At 42.1% G+C, this 20,711-nt stretch overlaps 5 protein-coding genes across 7 annotated transcripts; 1 reads left to right on the forward strand and 4 right to left on the reverse strand.

Annotated features, from left to right (window-relative positions):
• Nucleotides 1-430: 430 nt before the first annotated feature.
• On the reverse strand, nucleotides 431-3,811 carry LOC128301138 (ribonucleoside-diphosphate reductase large subunit). Of its 2 annotated transcripts, XM_053037471.1 has the most exons (5): nucleotides 3,622-3,811; nucleotides 3,445-3,533; nucleotides 3,113-3,290; nucleotides 817-2,807; nucleotides 431-648 (listed from the first exon to the last, which is right to left on the reverse strand). In XM_053037471.1, the coding sequence occupies exons 1-5, from the start codon at nucleotides 3,659-3,661 to the stop codon at nucleotides 547-549; spliced, it is 2,400 nt and encodes a 799-aa protein (XP_052893431.1). In that variant the 5' UTR covers nucleotides 3,662-3,811; the 3' UTR covers nucleotides 431-546. The 2 variants fall into 2 exon arrangements, with proteins under 2 accessions (XP_052893431.1, XP_052893430.1); XM_053037470.1 differs by having other exon boundaries at nucleotides 431-2,807.
• Nucleotides 3,640-5,185, forward strand: LOC128301139 (protein YIPF5 homolog). Of its 2 annotated transcripts, none has more exons than XM_053037472.1 (2): nucleotides 3,640-4,071; nucleotides 4,186-5,185. In XM_053037472.1, exon 2 carries the CDS (start codon nucleotides 4,222-4,224, stop codon nucleotides 5,068-5,070), a length of 849 nt encoding a protein of 282 aa, XP_052893432.1. In that variant the 5' UTR covers nucleotides 3,640-4,071; nucleotides 4,186-4,221; the 3' UTR covers nucleotides 5,071-5,185. The 2 variants fall into 2 exon arrangements, with proteins under 2 accessions (XP_052893432.1, XP_052893433.1); XM_053037473.1 differs by having other exon boundaries at nucleotides 4,197-5,185.
• Nucleotides 5,092-6,593, reverse strand: LOC128301140 (transmembrane emp24 domain-containing protein 3-like). The gene is made up of 4 exons (XM_053037474.1): nucleotides 6,219-6,593; nucleotides 5,872-5,982; nucleotides 5,581-5,800; nucleotides 5,092-5,506 (listed from the first exon to the last, which is right to left on the reverse strand). Exons 1-4 carry the CDS (start codon nucleotides 6,408-6,410, stop codon nucleotides 5,349-5,351), a joined length of 681 nt encoding a protein of 226 aa, XP_052893434.1. The 5' UTR covers nucleotides 6,411-6,593; the 3' UTR covers nucleotides 5,092-5,348.
• A 919-nt stretch (nucleotides 6,594-7,512) lies between these two features.
• LOC128302739 (radial spoke head 1 homolog) lies at nucleotides 7,513-8,420 on the reverse strand. Its single transcript, XM_053039600.1, has 2 exons — nucleotides 8,259-8,420; nucleotides 7,513-8,175 (listed from the first exon to the last, which is right to left on the reverse strand). Exons 1-2 carry the CDS (start codon nucleotides 8,418-8,420, stop codon nucleotides 7,513-7,515), a joined length of 825 nt encoding a protein of 274 aa, XP_052895560.1.
• A 1,353-nt stretch (nucleotides 8,421-9,773) lies between these two features.
• On the reverse strand, nucleotides 9,774-20,711 carry LOC128302473 (RNA-binding protein 42). The gene is made up of 5 exons (XM_053039302.1): nucleotides 20,483-20,711; nucleotides 20,039-20,408; nucleotides 19,802-19,969; nucleotides 19,060-19,318; nucleotides 9,774-10,144 (listed from the first exon to the last, which is right to left on the reverse strand). Exons 1-5 carry the CDS (start codon nucleotides 20,521-20,523, stop codon nucleotides 10,020-10,022), a joined length of 963 nt encoding a protein of 320 aa, XP_052895262.1. The 5' UTR covers nucleotides 20,524-20,711; the 3' UTR covers nucleotides 9,774-10,019.

Raw genomic sequence — 20,711 nt, forward strand, 5'->3', positions numbered from 1 at the left:
CTTAACAAAATTAGTTACATTGCCTGTAGAAATAGAATTGAAAGAGACTGAAAACATCTCAGCAGCAATTAGTCAAGTAAATATTATCCTGCATTCAATATCTTTGACACTTACCAAATCTAGATCTGCATCCACTTGTTACATTCGTTCTCATTCACTCGCACTAGTAGACAGCAAAGATTGCTGTCTCTCATTCTAGAAGTAAATATCGAAGAATTTGTTTGTTTGCCCATAATATCGAACATATTAAATTATCTTTTCGCGCGACTATTGATAGTCAGGACATTTTTACATCTAGCTCTTCCGTGACTTGTCTGAGACTAGCAAAAATGAAAACAGATAAGAGTTCTCCATGTTAACTAAATAATAATAGCTGAAACCATTGCTGGAATTCGTACAATGAAACAGGATCGCCGGAGAAGCATTTTACCGAATTAGATAAGCGAAGGATCTATATTTTATTCAAAATCTTCTATATAAATTGTAATTATCTAAACACATGGTGAAAATGTAAAATGGAGGACAGAAAATATGATTACAATCGATCTACGATCCACACATCATGCACTCATCTTTGTTTTCTAGCGAGCAAACCATTTCCGCCATTCGCCGGTTTCTTTCCGCAAACGAGCCGTTCGTCTGTGGTTGCTCCTGATGTTGCTGCTGTTCGATTAAACCATTAGACTCATGGTGCTGCTGCTCGTTGCGTGTAGGTGTGCTGGTACTTCCGTTCATCATTGAATAACGCATCTGACCGTTTCGGGGTGGTGTACCTTCAACTCCGTTCGACATGCGACTGATATTTGTCTCATTGGCGTTTTGTAGTTTGGTTTTGTCCACCGTAAACTGGATTGCGTTTACGGCTGGTTTTGTGCGCAGATAGTACATGCCCGTTTTCAGTCCCATCTTCCAGGCGTAAAAATGGATCGACGTCAGCTTGCCATAATTCGGCTCGGCCACGTGTATGTTGAACGATTGTGACTGATCGATAAACGCTCCTCGATCGGCAGCCATTTTAATGCATGTTTTCACGGAGATTTCCCATACCGTTTTGTAGAGGTCTCGGATTTCTTTCGGTATTGATTCAATGCTTTGAATCGATCCATTTTTGGACAAAATTTCGTTCTTCATATCCAGATCCCACAGACCCATCGCTGTCAGATCCTGCAGTAAATGATGGTTCACCACCTGGAACTCGCCCGATAGCACACGTCGGTTGTAAACGTTGGATGTGTACGGTTCGAACGACTCATTATTGCCCAATATTTGCGCGGTCGAGGCCGTCGGCATCGGAGCCAACAATAGCGAATTACGAATTCCGTGCTTTGCAATCTTCTCCTTCAACTCTGCCCAGTTCCAAAGATTCGTCGGTTCCTTGTTCCACATGTCGTACTGCAATACGCCTTTGCTCACCGGGCAACCCTCATACGTCTCGTACGGTCCATCCCGTTCTGCCAATTCGCAACTCGCTTCCAGCGCTCCGTAATAGATGGTTTCAAATATTTGTTGATTTAGCTTTTGGGCCTCTTCGCTTTCGTAGGGATAGCGCATTAGAATGAATGCATCGGCCATACCCTGCACACCGATACCAATCGGCCTGTGGCGCATGTTGGAGCGCTTTGCTTCCGGCACCGGATAGAAGTTTATGTCAATGATTTTGTTCAGATTGCGCGTGACAATCCTGGCGACCTCCTTCAGCTTTGCAAAATCATACGTCCTGTCTGGCTTCACGAACATGTTCAGTGCGATCGAGGCCAGATTGCAAACCGCAATTTCATCTTTCGACGAGTACTCCACAATCTCGGTGCACAAATTAGAACACTTTATGGTTCCAATGTTCTGCTGGTTGCTCTTGCGATTGCATGCATCCTTGTACAGCATGTACGGTACGCCCGTCTCCACCTGTGATTCAATGATCGCGAACCATAAATCCTGTGCCTTTACCTGGCGAATAAAGCGACCCTCCTTCTCGTAGCTAGTGTACAGTGCCTCGAACTCTTCACCCCACGTTTCAGCCAATCTGGGACAATCGTGTGGACACATCAGGCTCCACATTTCGTTTGCCTCCACCCGATTCATGAACAGATCCGGAATCCACAGAGCGTAGAACATGTCGCGTGCTCGCACCTCCTCTTTGCCGGTGTTTTTCTTGAGATCCAAAAACTCGAATATATCTCCGTGCCATGGTTCGAGGTAGATGGCAAACGCTCCTGGTCGTTTGTTGCCACCCTGGTCCACATATCGAGCCGTATTGTTATACACGCGCAACATCGGCACTAATCCGTTCGAAATCCCATTCGTGCCCGAAATGTACGTTCCCTTCGCGCGAATACAATGCACGTTCAGACCAATTCCGCCAGCAGACTTAGATATCAGTGCGCACTGCTTCAGCGTATCGTAGATACCCTCAATACTATCGTCCGACATGGTGAGCAAAAAGCAGGATGACAACTGCGGACGCTGTGTGGCAGCCGCAAACATGGTCGGTGAGGCATGGGTGAAGTAACGCTCCGAAAGCAGATTGTAAGTCTCGATTGCTGCATCGATGTCCTCGCCATGAATACCGATCGCAACGCGCATCAACATGTGCTGTGGTCGCTCAACGATCTTACCCTTAATCTTCAACAAATAGGACCGTTCCAGAGTTTTGAAGCCGAAATAGTTGTATCCAAAGTCTCGATCGTAAATGATAGCCGAATTCAGCCGGTCCGCATTATCCATTATCACCTTATAGTGAAAGTCGGAAATCATGGGAGATTTCGTTTTCAGGAATTCATTCTCCATCATGTACAGATCGTGCATAACCTCTGCAAGGAAACATACACATATACTTGAAATAATTCTTCTTGCTAGTCAAGTGCCAGCAAATAAAAAAAATGGATAAAATTACAACTTAATCAATTGGAAAAAAAAACGATATATCACATTGCAAAGACATCCTACACTTGGCAACACGAGACCGCCATTACGAATAACGGTTGAAACGCTATACAGGAATATTCCTGTATGGTGCTGCTGCCTCACCCGCATTGATGCATTATTACGCAGCTGTCATCCTATCAACAAACAATCGACTGGGATCGTCATGCTACAGAACGCATGGTTTGCTTACCAGAGAATTGCTTTTTCGTTTCTTTGTGCAGATTCGAAACGGCTAGCCGTGCCGCCAAGATCGCATAATCAGCATGATCGGTCGTCAAGGTGGCAGCCGTCTCAGCAGCTAGATTGTCGAGCTCCTGCGTCGTTACACCCGAGTAGAGCCCGTTGATTACCTTCAGTGTTATGGCAACCTACACAGAAAGTCGATGGAAATAGTGAAAGGATTCAAGCAAAAGCAAGCATGGAATAATTTTTATTATTGCATTCAGACGGGAATGCCCGGCTCCGTACCAGCATGTGTAGAAGGCCTAATACACATAAATGTAAACATGGCCGCGTACTTACCGGATCGACGAAATCCATGTTCAGCCCATAGCAAAGCTTCTGAATTCTCGAAGTAATTTTGTCAAAGTGTACTTCCTCCTTCCGGCCATCTTTTTTGCGAAATGGAAAGCAAGGTAACAATCCCATTAGGTACATATTGGCTCACAACATTGAGCGTTTGCTATGCAAGTTGCTTACCTCGCTTGAAGACATACATCTTGTTCGGTTTCAGAACCATCTTGCAGGGAAATCGATGGACACGAAAAGTAAGTATAAGATAAATAACACAAAACAATTGTAAAACACTTGTAAAACAGCAGAAAAGTCAGCCTCCACACAGCACCACGCAAGGGAAAACAATGAACGAAGCGAATCTTTTGGCGCACTTTTCCGCTGACACTTTGACCAAATGAGCACAAGGTAAGCATAGAAAAGGTGGCCCTTTTAGCAGCGTGCGAATGGAATAGACAACCAAGGTTTATTGCATGTATCGATACGGTGAAAAGGCCTTTTCGGACAGCTGTTGGAATAACAATGAAAAATAACATGACAGTTCCAAATCATTGCGTTGACGTAGCTTTAAAAATCTCTATGTTGGACAGTGTTTTTATTTGGAAAGATTCCCGAGTGGTGCTGAACAAGATATAAGTAAGTTAAGACTCTGATCAAGCATATATTGAAGTCCATGAAGTTAGAGTCTCACATAACTAGATAAAGATCGAGGGTATGTGATTGACGCTGAATAAACAACATCACGCTTAGTCGTCTTGCAGTTCAATCGAACATCGCTCTCCAAATATGTCCAACACTTCCGATAACCAGTACTGGGCGAATCAGCCGCAGGATATGTATGATGGATTCAACGATAAGTCGCAGGTGCTCGACTTTCAAACATTCAACCCAAACGAAACGGCGTATTGGAATGATGCATCCCAAACGGATCCAGGATATAATCAGTTACCAGATGCGGCTTCCCGCGATCCGTACGGCATGATGCAGCAGCAAACGCACTACGGACCAGGACCTTCAATATTTACGCCGAATTATGTCGATGACAATGGTGTTGGATCCAGCCCTGGCATGGGTATCGAAACGACGGAGTTCGACGAGCCGCCTCTACTAGACGAACTGGAGATCTACCCTCGACGTATCATGGAAAAGGCAGTTGCTGTGCTAAATCCTTTCCAGAGCTCCGGCACGATGGTGGACACCCCCGACTATCTGTTCAAGGAAACGGATCTAGCTGGTCCGATCATATTCTGTCTTACGCTTGCCGCTTGCCTATCCATCTCGAATAGCAAAGCTCAGTTCGGTTACATTTACGGTCTGTCGACCATATCCGTACTGGCAATGTACTGTCTCATCTGGCTAATGTGCCACGCGGTCGAATGGCACGTGACTGTGTCTGGTGTGGCCAGCGTGCTCGGTTACAGCATGCTGCCGGTCGTTTTCTTAGCAGTGATTGGAATGTTTACTTCGCTTAACAACTTGTACGGCATGCTGCTTGCCGGATCTTCCATTCTGTTAGCCACGGTATACTCGAGCCGAATGTTTTGCCTCATGACTGGCGATCCACACCAGAGATACTTGATAGCGTATCCGTCCTCGCTACTGTTTACGATCTTTTCTATGCTGGTTTTATTTTAACACAGTTTTGATATTATGCTTTATGTGTATTCCTTTCATAATCAAGCTAAAATGTCTTAATCATGAAACATTGAAGTCCCTATGTTTATTGTTCAATAAAATACTACTAAACTGATATAGACCAATTATACTGAAACTTCAAAGAAACGTTTGAAGGATGAACGGATGTCGGGGGTATAAAAGGCATTAAAAGGTTCTCTGGTAAACATACAAAGATTCGCTTTAATTAAATTGGTCTAACGCCGCTCTGGCCAATGTGATGTTGACGAATTTTTTGTTTATTTCATTAGGGGATAATTCATTTGGCTTGGTTTCTTTTCCGAGAAGAAGTTTCTTAGCACTAGCACTTGACCGATGGCGATGATCAGGATGGAAACGGTCTCCGTCAGCGACCACCACAAAACACGTTCGTTCAGATCTTCCGCACGTTTCCTACCTACAGACACAAAACGGCAAAATTTGGTTATACATTATTGTAAAATGATCCAAATTATTGTTCATTTACAATACCTTGTGCTTCTCGCAGCCGATGATGGGTTTGGTAGTCAAGAATAGCGTTCAGTCCCTTATGTGTTTCCTGGGCCGACTTTTCCATCTGCGTTAGCATTGTCGCGTGCTCCTCCAGGCCGGGAAGTGGCTGTTCCTCACCAACTTGGAAGTCCATGTACACAATTTTATGTGAAAACGTGGAGAACTCGTTGCTGAAACATGCAACATAAACACCGGTGGCCTACGGAAAAGGAAATCCATCTTGTATGAGCTTTACTGGAGGTTAGCAGAAGGTATTGTACAGCAACATACCGCAGCGACGAATTGGTAGGAATCGAACTGTGTTTTTATCTGACGATAGATTTCTTCCCCGGTAGGACTCTCGAGTGTAACATCAACATCGTACCTTCCACCGCTGACAACCTGTGGGGAATGCAGATGTAAAAAAAACATATAAATGATATCGTTAGCGGCAGTTATCGATTTGTAAAATACTATTTATGCAATAAAAATGTTTTAGAGTTTCCATTGAACGACTTTACGTGTTTCTATCATTTGCTCCTGAACTTAAATTGCAAAATTGTCTGTTATAAGCTCATACCGCATATGTCGCACCGCACTAGTAACACGTAATCATCAAAACAGCTAGGTTCCGTTACCTGAAACTCTAATGTGGCCGTCTGGTTCTTTTGTATCTCCTCATGAAAACATTCCTTCGCGTTGTCTGGCAACTCGAATGTTAACTCGACGCTGTTGACTACGGGAGTTTTGTGGCAAAGAGCTAGTAATACAATAATGACCAAACATAGAATTGGCTGCTGCTGCTGGTGGTGAGATTTCCTGTCGGTCATTTTCAGCTTTAGTTATCTCCTGCGTTTCGATGCTACACTTCTATTCTTCCAGCGCGCGAGAAGGCTTCTAGGCTGATCTTCTGTTTCCGTATACAAAACGAATGTAAATTTATGCCTTAAACTAATATAAAATAGATTTTCCACGTTCTTGTTTCTGTTTGCTAAACCGAAGGGCTCCACGGACTGTTTGTACAAATGCCAACACTGTTGACGTTTGACAGCCATCGCAACAGATGACAACACCGCAAAAAAAACAAGATAACTACAACCCGAGCGTTATTTGACAATTCAATGCATACAGTGCGTAACTGTTTGATATCACCCAAATAATGAAGAATTGTTACTAGTTCTTGGAATATTTGAAAAATAGCAAATCCCCCATTTTACTACACTTTTTGGAATCTAATCAATGCAAATTTTGGGTACCTACTCAACTGTAATAGTAAAGAGCTCAATAACAATGCAATAAGTAATATACAGGCAGTCCCCGAGATACGCAGTTGCTCTTGTACGCGGATTCGGAGATACGCGGTTTTTGGAAATTTGACTGCTGAGCAGATTTGAAGCAAAAAATCTAAGCAAAATGATGAAAAATTGAACGAAATACCTTCCTTGGACATATAAAGCAATTGTTTTAACTTTTTATATACTCATTTCCCGAATTACGCGAATCTCCAAATTTTGAGAGTTCGTGTAATTTTTGTATGTGGAATTGATTTTTTTATTTGCCAAATTTCAAATTATCCCAAAAATACGTTACATTTTTAAATTATAAACATTAATTTGGTAAAAATTTGATGGTCGTGAAAATATCAAAAATAAAAGCGCTTTGTGACGTGCAAAGAAGAAATCGATCACTGTATACTAAATATAAACGATATTATAAAGGGAATTCGATTTACGCAAATTGTTCTGGCACGCATTATTCGCGTAACTCGGGAAAAGCCTGTATTTCAAAACGTGCACATATTGCAATGAACAGAAGTTATGAAGATTCTTTTCAAAATTTCATTACAGTATTGATTTTGTAGAATAGAACAGCCAGATACTTTATGGAAATTAGCTGCAACTATGAAGAAGTGTTCAAATCTCTGATTAACCGTTAAGGATCCAGCAGTGATTGTTCTGAACTGTCGCTATCCTGACACTCCATCATCGGAATTGGCACTGGGAGCGGCTCCAGTGGAAGGCGGGCGAAACTGTACTGATTAATTTCACTCGGGGTCCACGCGTACTCATCGAAGGAACCACGTTTTATGATGCCTCGTAGCAAGTATTTGGACGAAATATTAAAAACACTTTCATCAGCCTCCGACAGGACCATTCCGTCCCATATCCCGTGATAACGAACACTTCCAAACAGTATCTCCACCGGTCCGGCCAAGTGCCCTTCGGTCCACGATCCACGCATACGTAGTCCGTTTTGGTTAAATGAGTACACTCCAATGCCATGTTTTTTATCCATGCACCAGTTCCCTTCGTAAACATCCTTACTTGGGTATGAATATACGCCATACCCATGACGGACTCCTTTCAACCAATCACCATCGTATGTGGAGCAGTCAGGATATGTTTGAATGCCACGTCCCTCGCGAAGACCTTTGCGAAATGCTCCTCTATAGCTATGCCCCGATCGTTGCCGCAAAACTCCTTCCCCGAAGAATTTGCCTTTCCTGAACGAGCCTTCATAATGGTCACCATTCGTATACTTGGCCACTCCTTTACCAGATGGTTCATTCCTGCAATTTCTCGTTCCTTCATATCGCTGAATAGAAGGAGGATAGAAGGAGGAAATATGTAAATGTCAGTAGATCAATTTAGCAGTCAGTCTGTATGATACACAAGTACCTTCAATTTTATTTCACACGCTGAATCCTCGTTGTTTAGAGATTGTTTTTGTTTGTCGTTTGCTTCCGAAGACAATGGTTGTTTCACTGCAGCATCTTGAGGACACACTTGCGTTTCATCCGGCCCTTCAAACGTTCCACAATCCTGTTGGATTGCACTCATTTTGCGAAATAAATTTAAAATGAATTCATCAATGATCACTAGACAGATGCTGTAAAAAAAGACAAACTTCACCTGAAATTAGCTTTTTGCCAGTTACGCGGTTTAACACGTTTAGCGCCGTGTTCGCAATTAAAAAATAAGCATATTACGATTTTGCATTTTGGTTTTACTTGATTTTTTGTACAGCGCATCACCCATTTTTGAGCATCAGGCGGTAACCATTGGCATCATCCAAATATGGGTTACGTTACAAGTTATACGAATAATGTGTGTCAGAGAAATTCGCGTGACTCGAATATTAAGTCGAATTCTCTTTATAATATATTTTATATTAAGGGCGGCCCGGTGGCATGATGGTAGCGGAACGGATCTTCACACGATCGGCCCGGACCAAAATCCCATCCGGACCAATCCCCCGTAGCAAGGACTGACTATCCGGCTACGTGGTAAATTAAGTCGATACGGCCAGGCCGTTCTAACGAAACAAAAATATATTTTATATTAAGTATTCAGGAATCGAATTCTTCTTAGCACGTTACAAAGCACATTCATATTTAATTTTTTTTGTTTATTTCGACAATTTGAGTAAAATTTTATTAAAGGTGATTTTTATTAAAGTAAAATGCAACGTATTTTCGGAAAAATGTTAAATTTGGCATATAACAAAAATGAATTCCTTACACAAAATTACACAAACTGTAAAAATTAAAGATTCGCGTTTCTCGAACTCGGGAAATGACTGTATTTTTTTTTTTTTTTTTATTCGTTAGAACGGCCTGGCCGTATCGACTTATTTTACCACGTAGCAGGATAGTCAGTCCTTGCTACGGGGGATTGGTCCGGATGGGATTTTGGTCCGGTCCGTTCGTGTGAAGACCGGCTCCGCTACCATCATGCCACCGGGCCGCCCCAAATGACTGTATTCATATTATAAGAATATTCACACTCGCATACAATATTTCCTATACAAAGATCATTTATTACAAAAATCCACATTTATCCAAATCAATCAATTAACTTTAGTGTGTATCATACCTCCTTTGGATGGTTCTCCAAGATTATCGATGTTCAAAAGTAGATTGGTGTTATATATGCGTCTGAACTAAGATCTCACCCGCTGAACTAAACCTACTAAACATATGGCTGGCATAAGCTCGAAGCATGTTTTTAAAGATGAGACATTTTCAGAATATCGGTACATATAACAATATTACTTTCAGGGTTTTTAAACTTTGCATTAAAATGTCAGCAATGCTTTATCAAGAAAATTGTTTCAAAACAATACTCACCTCAGAAATCCAGCCTGTCGTTTAAATGGACACCATTTTAAAGACGTTTCGGTAATTTTCTCGTTATTCATTATCTATTTCATGTGCTTTTACATGCTTTACAGTACGCACAACTTGGTTGGTTCCCATTCATCTACAATATTGTTTTATGTTTTGTATATTTTTTTTCTGTTCACAATTCACAATGGATTCATCTTGTTCCGGGCGGTACGGTCACACATCCAATGTAGTTCCAAATGAAGCATGATCAATTAAAATGAAGACTGTCCACAAAACCACTGCTCGCTCCATGATGATGCTCACTAATCTACTAGCTCTGATTGAAGAGGCTTAGTAGCGCTTGTTTTTCCTTTTCCTTTTTCCGTACCACATCGATGCTCCGATTTTTCCACGTGCTCTTGCGTAGTTTGATTGGCCGGCTTCCAACGTAGCGTCCTGTGCATCAAATGAAAAAGAAAGCACAAATCTATTTAGACGATGTTCATCATGACCAGTAGTATGGTTTTTTGTGTGAGGTTTTAACCCAAAAATACTAATCGAAACCAACGCCTAACTTCCTCTAGGCGATTTTCGAACCTAACGTATGCGTAACGAACGATCTAGGTCAACTTTGACAAGCTACGATATTAGGTACGCAGCAAAAAACATACAAAACTTCGCACACAGTCGTGTTGTGCCGGTGGCTAATAAAGATCCGGCATTGCAGGTCAAGAGCAGAAACAGTTGTGGGTTCTCGAATGCGACATGCAATCAACCGCCATAAATGTTATTAAATGCACTCAAATCCAGTCCATAGCGCACCCCATGCACCTATACCGACAGATTGTTTCGCAAAACTTTCTATCGTCTTGGGCTGTTCTGGTTGGAGTTGTTGTGCTCCACACAATTAAGCAAGTTATTGTGCGGAAGTAAAAGAACTTTATACGCTGCCTTTTTTTCTAATTCTAACAGCGATTCTTTATGGTGACATTTGCATACCTTGGGTACGTTTCCCACGGCAATGGCTTCACTTTGATATTACCAAAGAGTACCAGGTTTATGCTGTAACCTTTGGAGCGGTGATGACAGTGAAACAAACCGGCCGAAATGACCAAAGGTGAAAGTTAGTGGGTAATTACATGTGGCTTACTCAATGTCAGTTTCATTCATCTTCCTACAATCCAGTCCAATAGACTCCTCTGACAAGCCTCGAAGCTATTGATTGAGCGCTCATAGTAACGGTCAATCGTCCGAGAACGTGTTCACATCATTTGCAATAGTCCCAATATCCCACGCTCTTTTGGAAACCTGTTCATCTTCTGAGCACGTGTACGAAACGGTTACTTTCCAAAAAACATCCTCCCGGTGACAGCACAATCGACAAATTAAACAGTAAGTCTGGCTCGCCGAAAATTTCAGTTGGTTTACATGTGCGAGAACACTCCAACGATATATGATACCCTTTTTCTCATTTCCGTACCTTAATGCAAAATGCTACCCCACTTTGTGAATGTGTCTATTATAAACCGTTACGATGTTACGCCGTTTCCATGGGATCTGTGGAACACATCGACTGAGTCACTTGTACTGTGCGTGGCTAAGCATTTTGCACAAAGGCTATTATGTTTCCGCAATTATGTGGCAACATGCTACATTTCACAGAGCCCGAACAACCAAAAGTCCGCGTGGAACTGATACGAGTTTTCAGCACAATCAATCGGCGTTCGGTGCAATTGATGCAAAATATTCGACTTCCAGCAGGTAAATAAGGTCGTCCGTACCGGTGACGCTATCAACGTGTCGTTTGTTCTTTCTACAGTACCACAGTGACACAAGGTGCTGGGGAAGCTAAATGGCAACCGGTACACTGTTGTGATCGTTACAAAGGAACATCATCGCCATAGGGTTGTAGAAATTCTAATGCTCCTTTCGCCACTGTTTTGAATGCAAATCACTGATTGACCTGACGTTATCTGCGACGCAGGACGGTATATTCGGTATTATTTTATTTTCGACTTTGGAATGTTTTTCCTTAGCATCTATTAACATTGTCCCAACACACTACACTGCTTGGCTGGCTGACGAAATGCAAAAAATACGTGCATTCATCCATTTACAATCATCGTCGATCGGGAACGGGAATTAATTTTTGTTTGAGGCACCGACTCCGAATTGGATCACATACGCTTCCGCGCGCCCTTGTAGCACAACCTTATTACCTTAGCTTGTTTTGTTACCTCAAGATTTTGTTTTGTTTATACGCCTTAAATCTGATTTGAATAACATCGTTGGAATGGAACTGACAACATGGTCAACAAATTATGCAGAATTAAAAAAAAAAGTCACTACACCTGCAGTGAACTATTCATCGTGAACACACCTTACGCTAAGTTTTGCTACTATTCTGTTGTGTACCTTTATCCTTTCTTTGCTTCCATTCTTTTACTGATCTCAGCGATACCACACGAACTAAGTAAGGAAAGACCGACAAAATCTCTTTGTGAATATGACTAAGTCGCGCATACAGCGGATTAGACTCGCCAGGCTTCGGTGGGCTGGTCACGTCATGATAATGACACCGGAATTCTTTTGCCGATGAGGAAATAAAAAAATGATTATCGGATCGCAATGCAACGACAAGCAACGAAAAAAACAAACAAACGGTAATGTGTAACAGAAATTAAATAGAACCTTCGCAATGATCATACCTGTTTATTTAAAACATAATCAATTGTTATGGGAAATGCCGTATAGACAATTCTGGATTTGAGAGGTTCACGGTCCAGGAAACAATTGCACCCATTGCAGATGTTATTTAGAGTCATGCATTATATCGATTCTTCTCATTTTTAACCTGTCCATATCAATAGGAGCAAGCAAAGCTGTCAAAGCATCTGAGGATTGACTTTTCGCTCGGCTGAAACTCATGCCATAATGTATCTAATAACAAACGCATCATGTTGTTACGTGGTATAGAATCCTCTCACGCAATGCCAACGGAAGGATGCGTGATCAGTGTTATTTATAAGCAGGCGCTTACGTAAACCAGCTATTTCTTTTCTTTTTTCCCTATTTTTCGTATTTGCCTGGATCGGGTTTTCTCGTCCATTGGTAATATTGATAAGTAATAGCGAAAATATGTAGATTGCCGGCTGCAGCCAAAGGTCTTGTTTTTCGAATTGATTAAACATGGGCACGGATTAACGCCATGGTGGGCTAGTGATGCTTTGGTTCCACATGATGTAGGCGGATGTAGATCAAATGTCAGCCAAGGTTGGTAAGACCAGAACGGGTAAGGAAATTGTACCAAATTTTTAATTTTTGCTATTTTTGTATCAGTATGCATATATGATTCTATGGGTAGAACGATCAAGGAATGATCATATAATTCTAGGTTTCTTTTCACATAATAAGCGTACGCTTTAAATTGTACTATTTAACAATTATTTCAAAAAAAAAATAACACGATCAAATATTTGCTAAAAGAACATATTACCGCGCGAACTCTATCCATCCTGGTTGATACAAGGGGTTATGAATTCCTTTACAATTTCCTGGAAAACAAACACGCACTGCAAACCCGATCACGATTCAAGTGAGCGGTAAAATATAATAAAAACATTTTGGCGCGCAACCATGCCAAAGTCCAATCTCGAACCATGTGCATCCTGCATTCATCACTGCAACACAATTTGTTGCTATTTTGTCACGCTTTACTATATGCCAATCGTCGGCATTCCGGGGTGTAGTTCCTCGAATCCTTTACCAAGGCTCCAGTGATCAGTCTCTTCCCTCACGCACTCAATCACTCACTACCGATTGAGGACAGGAGGGAAGGGCAGGGAGGACACTCATTGCGGGCACACCAAAGCACTACTAAACATTCTGCTGCTGTGTGCTTCCACCCAACCCAACGCAACCCAAACTGTGATAACAACGAAAGCATCCATACGCTTCTCTCTATCTCTATTGTCGCTCACGTTCCGTACGTACCGTGCCGTAGCAGGATGAGAGGATGTTGATAAAAGCCACACTCCCGCAGCCGGTTGCTAACATTCTGTCGCAGAATTTCAAACCATCCGCAACGGTTTCGGTTGTGTGCCGGGTTGTTGAGTGTCGGTTCGAAACTTTGCTGCTCTTCGGTAGTTGGTTTGGAAGGCTGAGGCAACCTTCTGCCGAAAGCATCCTTATTGGGAGCACAGGATACAACCCTACAAAACACGGTCACGATAGTTTCCATTTGCATCGATGGCTCCAAATTGCATCGGTTCTACATGGTGGCCACCGTGTGTTGCCAACGAAGTGGTGCAGTGAACAGTGGAATATCCGTAGAAAAATAGTGCTTTCTAATTGGCTTCCAGCGGTAATAACACCGGGGTGGGTTTTCTTCAGCATTATGCTTCGCTTAACACATGTTCTGCTGGATTGAATTAATTGTGATTGAGCTGTGCAAACTATGCTCGGAAGAGTAGTGTCGGTTACACTTCAAAACTCCACCGTCCTTGGCGATCTTTAGCGTACCCTCACTCAGGACGATTCGTGGTCCAGCCATTAAACCATAGAAGCGCAAGAAGCGTTTCTGTTCGGTTGTTGTGCTGAAACAAGATCTACGGTGTCTTACGCGAACATCAGCAAATCTCATCTGCGGTGTAAGGTGACCGGCGGCATCCAAGGAAAGTTCGTGCTACATCCTGTTCAATAGAACATACTTAAGATGGAAAAGGTGAGAATACGGGCACGGTAGTACAAGACACAAAATTAACCCGGATTACACATTCAAACATACGGCAGTAACTGCTAACACCTTACGTACCTTTAGCCGACCGGAACATGGTCCGGACATCTTTCCTATCCTATTTATCGATTATTGATTAGAATATCGGATCAAAATTCTGCACGTTCTCGAGCATCATGAGACCACGTTTCGTGGTAACACAAAACAATACACATTCCACTAAACATCTTCAAAGCTATATTCTAACACCAAAACCGACCCGCGCGATACATGACCACTCACATGTTAGGAGTAGTAACAAGATGGCACCGGAACAGAGCATGGTAACACAATAAAACCTCAGCAGAATTGAGAGCCGAACCAAGCGAACCAATGCGAACCAATGCTTTCGTCTCCAGTTCATTACAAAAAAAAAACACACAGCTGGGTTTGTTTTGAAGTTTTAACCGTTCTCACGCAACACCGTATGTATTCCGCCACTCCGTTGGCGGAACGCAGCCAAATCAATCTTACAGCTGAGAGCTGCGTATGCCACACAAACAAGATAGCGCAGAACGGTAGGTCGGTTTCCGCGAGGTAAGCTCGTCAACATATTGTCCTCGTTTTTGGCCTGGGAACACACCCGGTCGGAGTACGCGAGATTATTTCGCTGAGCGAAGTAAACGATTAACCGATCAAAATCAATGGAGGCGCCTAGTAACCAATAAACGCTGCCGCGGGTGAGGAGTGTGTCAAGCGGTGCGTAATTGTTTTGCGGATGTTTTTGTGTGTTTGCGGGTTTCTTTCAACTGGCTAAATGTCAAACGTATTCTGTGGAATTTTCTTCACTTAAAAACGCATTTAGCGTAATTGTGGTTTAAAGCGATGTGTTGAACCAAGTATGGTTGATTTTCTGCATACAATTTTCGAAATTTTGCAAGAATTTAAGAAATGCAATGTTAGAATTAAGTTACTGATTTTGTATGCTGTTAAAGATAACACCCTATAAGTTAGACGCCTTTTTCTCTATTACATAGTCAGCTATCTAAGCTTCAGTTAATCAATTCTACTTCTATTAATGATAAGATTTTACCGAACGTTATTCAACTTTCGATAATAATTAATGGGCGCATTGGCATGTGCTGGGGCTGATAAAATGATGTAGATACTTTGTGGCTAATTACAGACTAAAAATTGATCAGTAACTTTATTACTAACAAAAACCGATCTGATTCAAACCCAATTAAGAGTGGCACAAGAATTCCTGCTACCTGCTGGTGCTTCTAAGGTTTGAGGTTTGGCGCGTACAGAATATCCAGCCCTGCATAAACACTCCGGCACGGGAAACGGATAAAAAAAAGGTGTAAAATTAACATTCCTACATCGTTCTGGGCCGTTCGACGAACACAAGGGACGTATAACCTCCGTAAGGATTCCGTAACATCTAAGCATACCCCTCAAAGATAAAGCTGAAAGAAAGCTATTGAATTTCAAAGTTTTGGTATGCCTTAATTCGTTTCACGATCTGGTTGGCACGTTTCAACTCGATGGATTGGCGAAGATGCCTTTCAGCATTCCCGATTGAGTCAATCGCCCTAAAGCCATCTTTGCGCCGCACTTCCAACCGTTTAATAGCCACTGTTTTTTCTTATTTTTGCAATCAGTTTTCTCTGCTATTGCATGCCATAAATCAATGTTTTGCCTTCTTGTGCAGAGTTTCCACTAAAATTGAGCTAAAGTTAATTTTTCAAACGTATGCATACAGCCATTTTGAATCACTTCTCAGCTTAAAATGGCGAGAGACCATCATTTCACTCAATGCCGTCATGTTTACATTCAACAAAACTTACAAACATCTCGCTGCATCTTCGCAGCATGGTAAGTGACACTCAGGCACAGGGTGCAATGTGCAGGCACCAATAAGTATACAACCTAATGATTAGATTCAACACAAAGATCCGGGCACACCAGCTAAGATGGAAACCGTTTAAATAACGATGCAAAAAAGCACTAATGTACTGCTGCCTGTGAAACGTTTGCAAATCCAATCCCTCGTGAACGTTTCTTCAATAAACGTAATGTCTGATATCGTTACTCCTGTGAGCATCAGGCTCGTCACATTCATGTCTAGGAAAACTAAAGCATTCCACAATGTTAATCAGATGGCAGATGGTACACACGCACTCACCAAGCTCCCCATCAGAAAAACCGCTGAATTGACTGGTACACTGGTTTTGTTGTGCCTTTCTGTGAGAACAAATGTAACCCACTTGGCACTGGTTCATCACATGGAACTGAATGATTGCATGAGGCGTAGAAATGTTACCATACCCTTTTGATCCGGAACTGAACTTCGATCGCTTCGATCAAGTGATAACATCCACCCCCAAACCACCTTACTTGCTATAGTTCAGTGTTAGTTTATTATTCATTTTTGGGGCAGTTTCCCTCTCCTCCTTCAACAAAAGCAAAAACAAACATGCAGTAGGTGCACTACTCAGCAATGCAATGACACCAGTAACGTTTGGCGCATTATCGTCCACATTCCATATTGTTCAACGTTGCGAAGAAATTAATTACAATTACAATTCTAATCAGTGCATATACATCAGTGCACTTGAATTGGCCTGCAATTATCGTATCACTCGCACATTTTTAGTTCGTATAAATATTCCCACCCTTGAAGGTTCCCACACACACAGAACTCTCCAGCGCCTAAAATAGACTAAAAGAAATACCAACAAACGGGGAGCAAAAAAGAAAAGCGACAGAAACAAACAAGCGATCGCGCGAAGCAGCATGCATGCAGGGGTACGGTGATAGGAACGGCATCGTTTTTACTACGTACCGGTTGGCAGGACGGTACGGTACGGATGGGTCTGATGCCCGCTATCGCCAGCGAATGTGGCCGATTAATTTAAACGTTGGAAACCTCCCGAGACCCACAAACAGTGTGGTAGGTGGTTATTTACGATCATATTTACAACTGATTGTGATTGTGAACTTTTAGAAAAGTCCATCTACTGGCCAGGGTCGCCACAAGTAGTTGCCATGTTTCTGGCAGTGTTGTTTTGTTGCCTAAGGCTGAAATTCCAGCTGCTTCCCACGTTACACAGAAACGGAGCACATTTGGATTCGACAATACAATTGATCGCCGAGTTTTTTAGTTGCACAAACTGCAGGCTATTTGGATCAAAGTACCTACAGTTAATCATTCCATATTAATTTTGTTGCTTTTGCTACACCCAAACGGTTGTTTTCAATAAACAAAAATCATTCTAGAACAGTCTATTCTATGGTAAAAGTTCGCTTTAAATGCATTGATCTGTCAGATAACTTCCTTGTCACTTAATTCTTGTAAAACTTATCATCTACATATATCCACCATCCACGGCTAACCTCATATTGCACACGATTTCAAACAGCCTAAGAATGAGTCGCAGCTTAAACATAATTCAACAATAGTATAACATAAACATAAACCTATCCATGGAAACTATTTAAAGGACAGAAGTACAATGCTACATACATTGTAAAATACTGATCTTTTTATTTTTGTGTTATGTGCACGCCACATTCTCATCAAATTTCTTATCTCATCCTCTCTTGCCACCTTGTATTTCTATCTACCGTATAGAGTCGTCACTGTACTTCGATCTGGTTTGGCCTGGTGGTGATGGCGGTAATCAGCGTACCGCAAAGAGTCATCTCAATGCCATGCACTAGTGGCGCTAATGGTCAAACGGTAAACGCCATACGATCGGACCGAGCTTCTGCATCGGGATCAAAGTCTATGGGTGTTCCCAATGCGGCGGCGGCACCAACGGTAGCCTCGTCGACGCCGTCGGCAATCAAAAAGGATCTCTTTATGTCACGTGGTTGGGGAGCTGGTGGTATGCCGTTCTCGATGTTCTATCTGAATCATTACACGAAGGCACACAAAGCATATGCACAGAATCAGCAGCAGCAACAGCAACAACAACAAAACCAGCAACAGTTACAGAAACAAGAACCAGAGCAACCATTAAAGGAACAACAACTCTTAAGGATACAAGAGGATCGGCCATCTGTTGGATCTCAGGAAGACACAACGGGCAAGGATACCGGCTATCCTTTAGCACCGAAAACACTTCCCTTTGGCACCGAGTACGCTCCTGAGCCGAATGCTGTACACGCACAACAGCTACGCACGGACACCGACTACGTGGACAGTGCGCCATCGGTACGTACATCGAAGGTGAATAATTCACGCCGCCAGTACACCGTGCCGCAGTTGTTTGTATCTTACGGTTGGGGACCGATGGGATAAAGGACATAAACAGTCTTGGACATGTTCCAAAAATCAACTAGACCCGCCGAGAATAGTCTATCTTATTGGAGTGTGCAGGACGTATGCGAAGCGGAATATTTTACAAATATCCTTACAAAAAAACCGATTTTCAGCTCATGTTTCATTCTAAGTGTAACCAAATAAAAACTGTAAAATTACTCCCACATATATAATATAAAAGTGCATGAAGTAACTATGGAGCAATCATTGTATGTCGTAATGTAATTTACAAGAGAAAATTAAAATGCAAGCAAAAACGCTGCTACCTAAATAAAATCAAAAAGAGATTGCTGGATTTGTCAGTTGATGATTTGTTTTGCTACTCACCGTCCATTTCCTTCATGGCACGTATGAAGTCCTGCGGGTCCTTAAAACTCACGAAGCCATAGCCCTTGCTTTTGCTCGTACGTTTATCACGTATCACTTTGGCACGTTGAAATGAAGGAAATTTGTTAAATGTTCGCGTCAGCAGTTCGTCGTTCACATCATTCCCGAGATCGCCACAAAATATGCGAAAATCGTCCTCTGGCCAATCTGATAATGACATATCTTCCCATGTTTGTCCGCCGGCCACACGTACTGTTTGCTATGAAAAGAATGTAAATTATAGCATAATGTTGTTGAGCTCTGTTTGATGACACTAGAAAAAACATATTTTTCCTATTATATTTTTTAATCTAAGAAATCCGAATGTTTTCGGAACTTCCTTTTAGGGAATATGGTTTACCTAAGCAATTACTTTTAAAAATGACCATTTCAAAACAATAAATCGTTTGTTTTTGTTCGATGTTCTATAGGGGGAATTCGTATGGCCTATGGTAGTTGAATTTGTCCACTCTAATACCGGTTATGTGCATCAGCATACCTAATTCCCCTTTTTATTGTGCATCGGGTGCTATTTTCTGGCATGCGAAAAAAACCTGTCCATTTTATTAACAGATTCAGAATAAGAAACCGCTTTGGAAAGTAGAAGAAACTCATAACGTTAACTGCATTACATAGCTATAAACCAGTATATGGTTCCCTCGTAGATTTACAACAGTAAATGATTCTGCTATTGCATACTCACTTTTTTGTCTTTCTTCCCTCGTCTTTCGCTGTTTCCGAAGGACTGTAACGCTGAGGAAGCCCGGGCTGCTTTAATCGCTTCCTCAGCTATTGGATTTGGTCCAGACTTTTCCGTTTTGGGCTTCTTAATCTTGGTCGTCACTTCGTACTGAATGTTTGCAATATCGTACTAATATGTACACAAAGATCGATATGGTTAGTATTCAGTTAAAAGTTACAGTTCTCAGCTAAAACTTACCGATTGGACGGCCGATATGCCGCTGCTTGATGGACCAGAAGATGAATCTGACTTTGTTGCAATGCCTACGGTAGGTCGGGCGGTGTACAGTTTCGGTGCACTACTGACAATGACCGGCGTTGGTTCCGTTGAATAAGACTTTTGCGGCATTAATGGTTGCGGCTGAGCACTGTATGTTGGCATAAAGGGAGGCATAGGTGGCGGTGGCAGTCTGGGTGGTACTTGCGCCAATTTCTGCTGCACCTGATTGTACGTTTGAGATCCGATGACTGTTCGTACCTGAGAAGGTATGAAGGGATTGCCAGATACAGCTGGCACGGATGGAAGCGCCGCATACGACACTGTTGCACTAGAGATCTCTGCCTCGAATCTGAAATTGAATCGCATAAGTATCAATTTGTTTGCAATCACACCAACAAAAGCCGGAAAGCTTCACTGTCTTACCGAGACATTTCATCCTCCATATTCTTTCGTTTGGTACCCATTTCGAATGTAGCAAAGAGTAACGAGCACAAGCCGAAGCAAATTTATGTAAATGATTTACGATTCTCTAAAACCGCACAAAATTTCGTCTACTTTTTACGAAAACGCCGTTCTAATAGACCGGAAAAACACGCAGCAGATTAGCGCAATTCCAAGCGGCTGCTAATGCGAGACGATCTTGTAAACACAA

Source organism: Anopheles moucheti, chromosome 3, assembly GCF_943734755.1.
Source record: "Anopheles moucheti chromosome 3, idAnoMoucSN_F20_07, whole genome shotgun sequence".
NCBI classification, from domain to species: domain Eukaryota; kingdom Metazoa; phylum Arthropoda; class Insecta; order Diptera; family Culicidae; genus Anopheles; species Anopheles moucheti.

Coding starts and splice junctions, on each gene's coding strand:
- LOC128301140 (XM_053037474.1), bottom strand. CDS start 6,410: ATGACCGACAGGAAATCTCACCACCAGCAGCAGCAGCCAATTCTATGT. Junction 5,983..6,218: donor CGGCCACATTAGAGTTTCAG/GTAACGGAACCT, acceptor CATTCCCCACAG/GTTGTCAGCGGTGGAAGGTA. Junction 5,801..5,871: donor CCTACCAATTCGTCGCTGCG/GTATGTTGCTGT, acceptor CCTTTTCCGTAG/GCCACCGGTGTTTATGTTGC.
- LOC128302473 (XM_053039302.1), bottom strand. CDS start 20,523: ATGGGTACCAAACGAAAGAATATGGAGGATGAAATGTCTCG. Junction 19,970..20,038: donor GCATATCGGCCGTCCAATCG/GTAAGTTTTAGC, acceptor TGTACATATTAG/TACGATATTGCAAACATTCA. Junction 10,145..19,059: donor TGCCATGAAGGAAATGGACG/GTGAGTAGCAAA, acceptor TTTGATGCACAG/GACGCTACGTTGGAAGCCGG.
- LOC128301138 (XM_053037470.1), bottom strand. CDS start 3,661: ATGGTTCTGAAACCGAACAAGATGTATGTCTTCAAGCGAG. Junction 3,534..3,621: donor GATGTATGTCTTCAAGCGAG/GTAAGCAACTTG, acceptor TTCGCAAAAAAG/ATGGCCGGAAGGAGGAAGTA. Junction 2,808..3,112: donor AACGAAAAAGCAATTCTCTG/GTAAGCAAACCA, acceptor GTTTCCTTGCAG/AGGTTATGCACGATCTGTAC.
- LOC128301139 (XM_053037472.1), top strand. CDS start 4,222: ATGTCCAACACTTCCGATAACCAGTACTGGGCGAATCAGCCGCAGGAT.
- LOC128302739 (XM_053039600.1), bottom strand. CDS start 8,420: ATGAGTGCAATCCAACAGGATTGTGGAACGTTTGAAGGGCCGGATGAA. Junction 8,176..8,258: donor CGTGTGAAATAAAATTGAAG/GTACTTGTGTAT, acceptor CCTTCTATTCAG/CGATATGAAGGAACGAGAAA.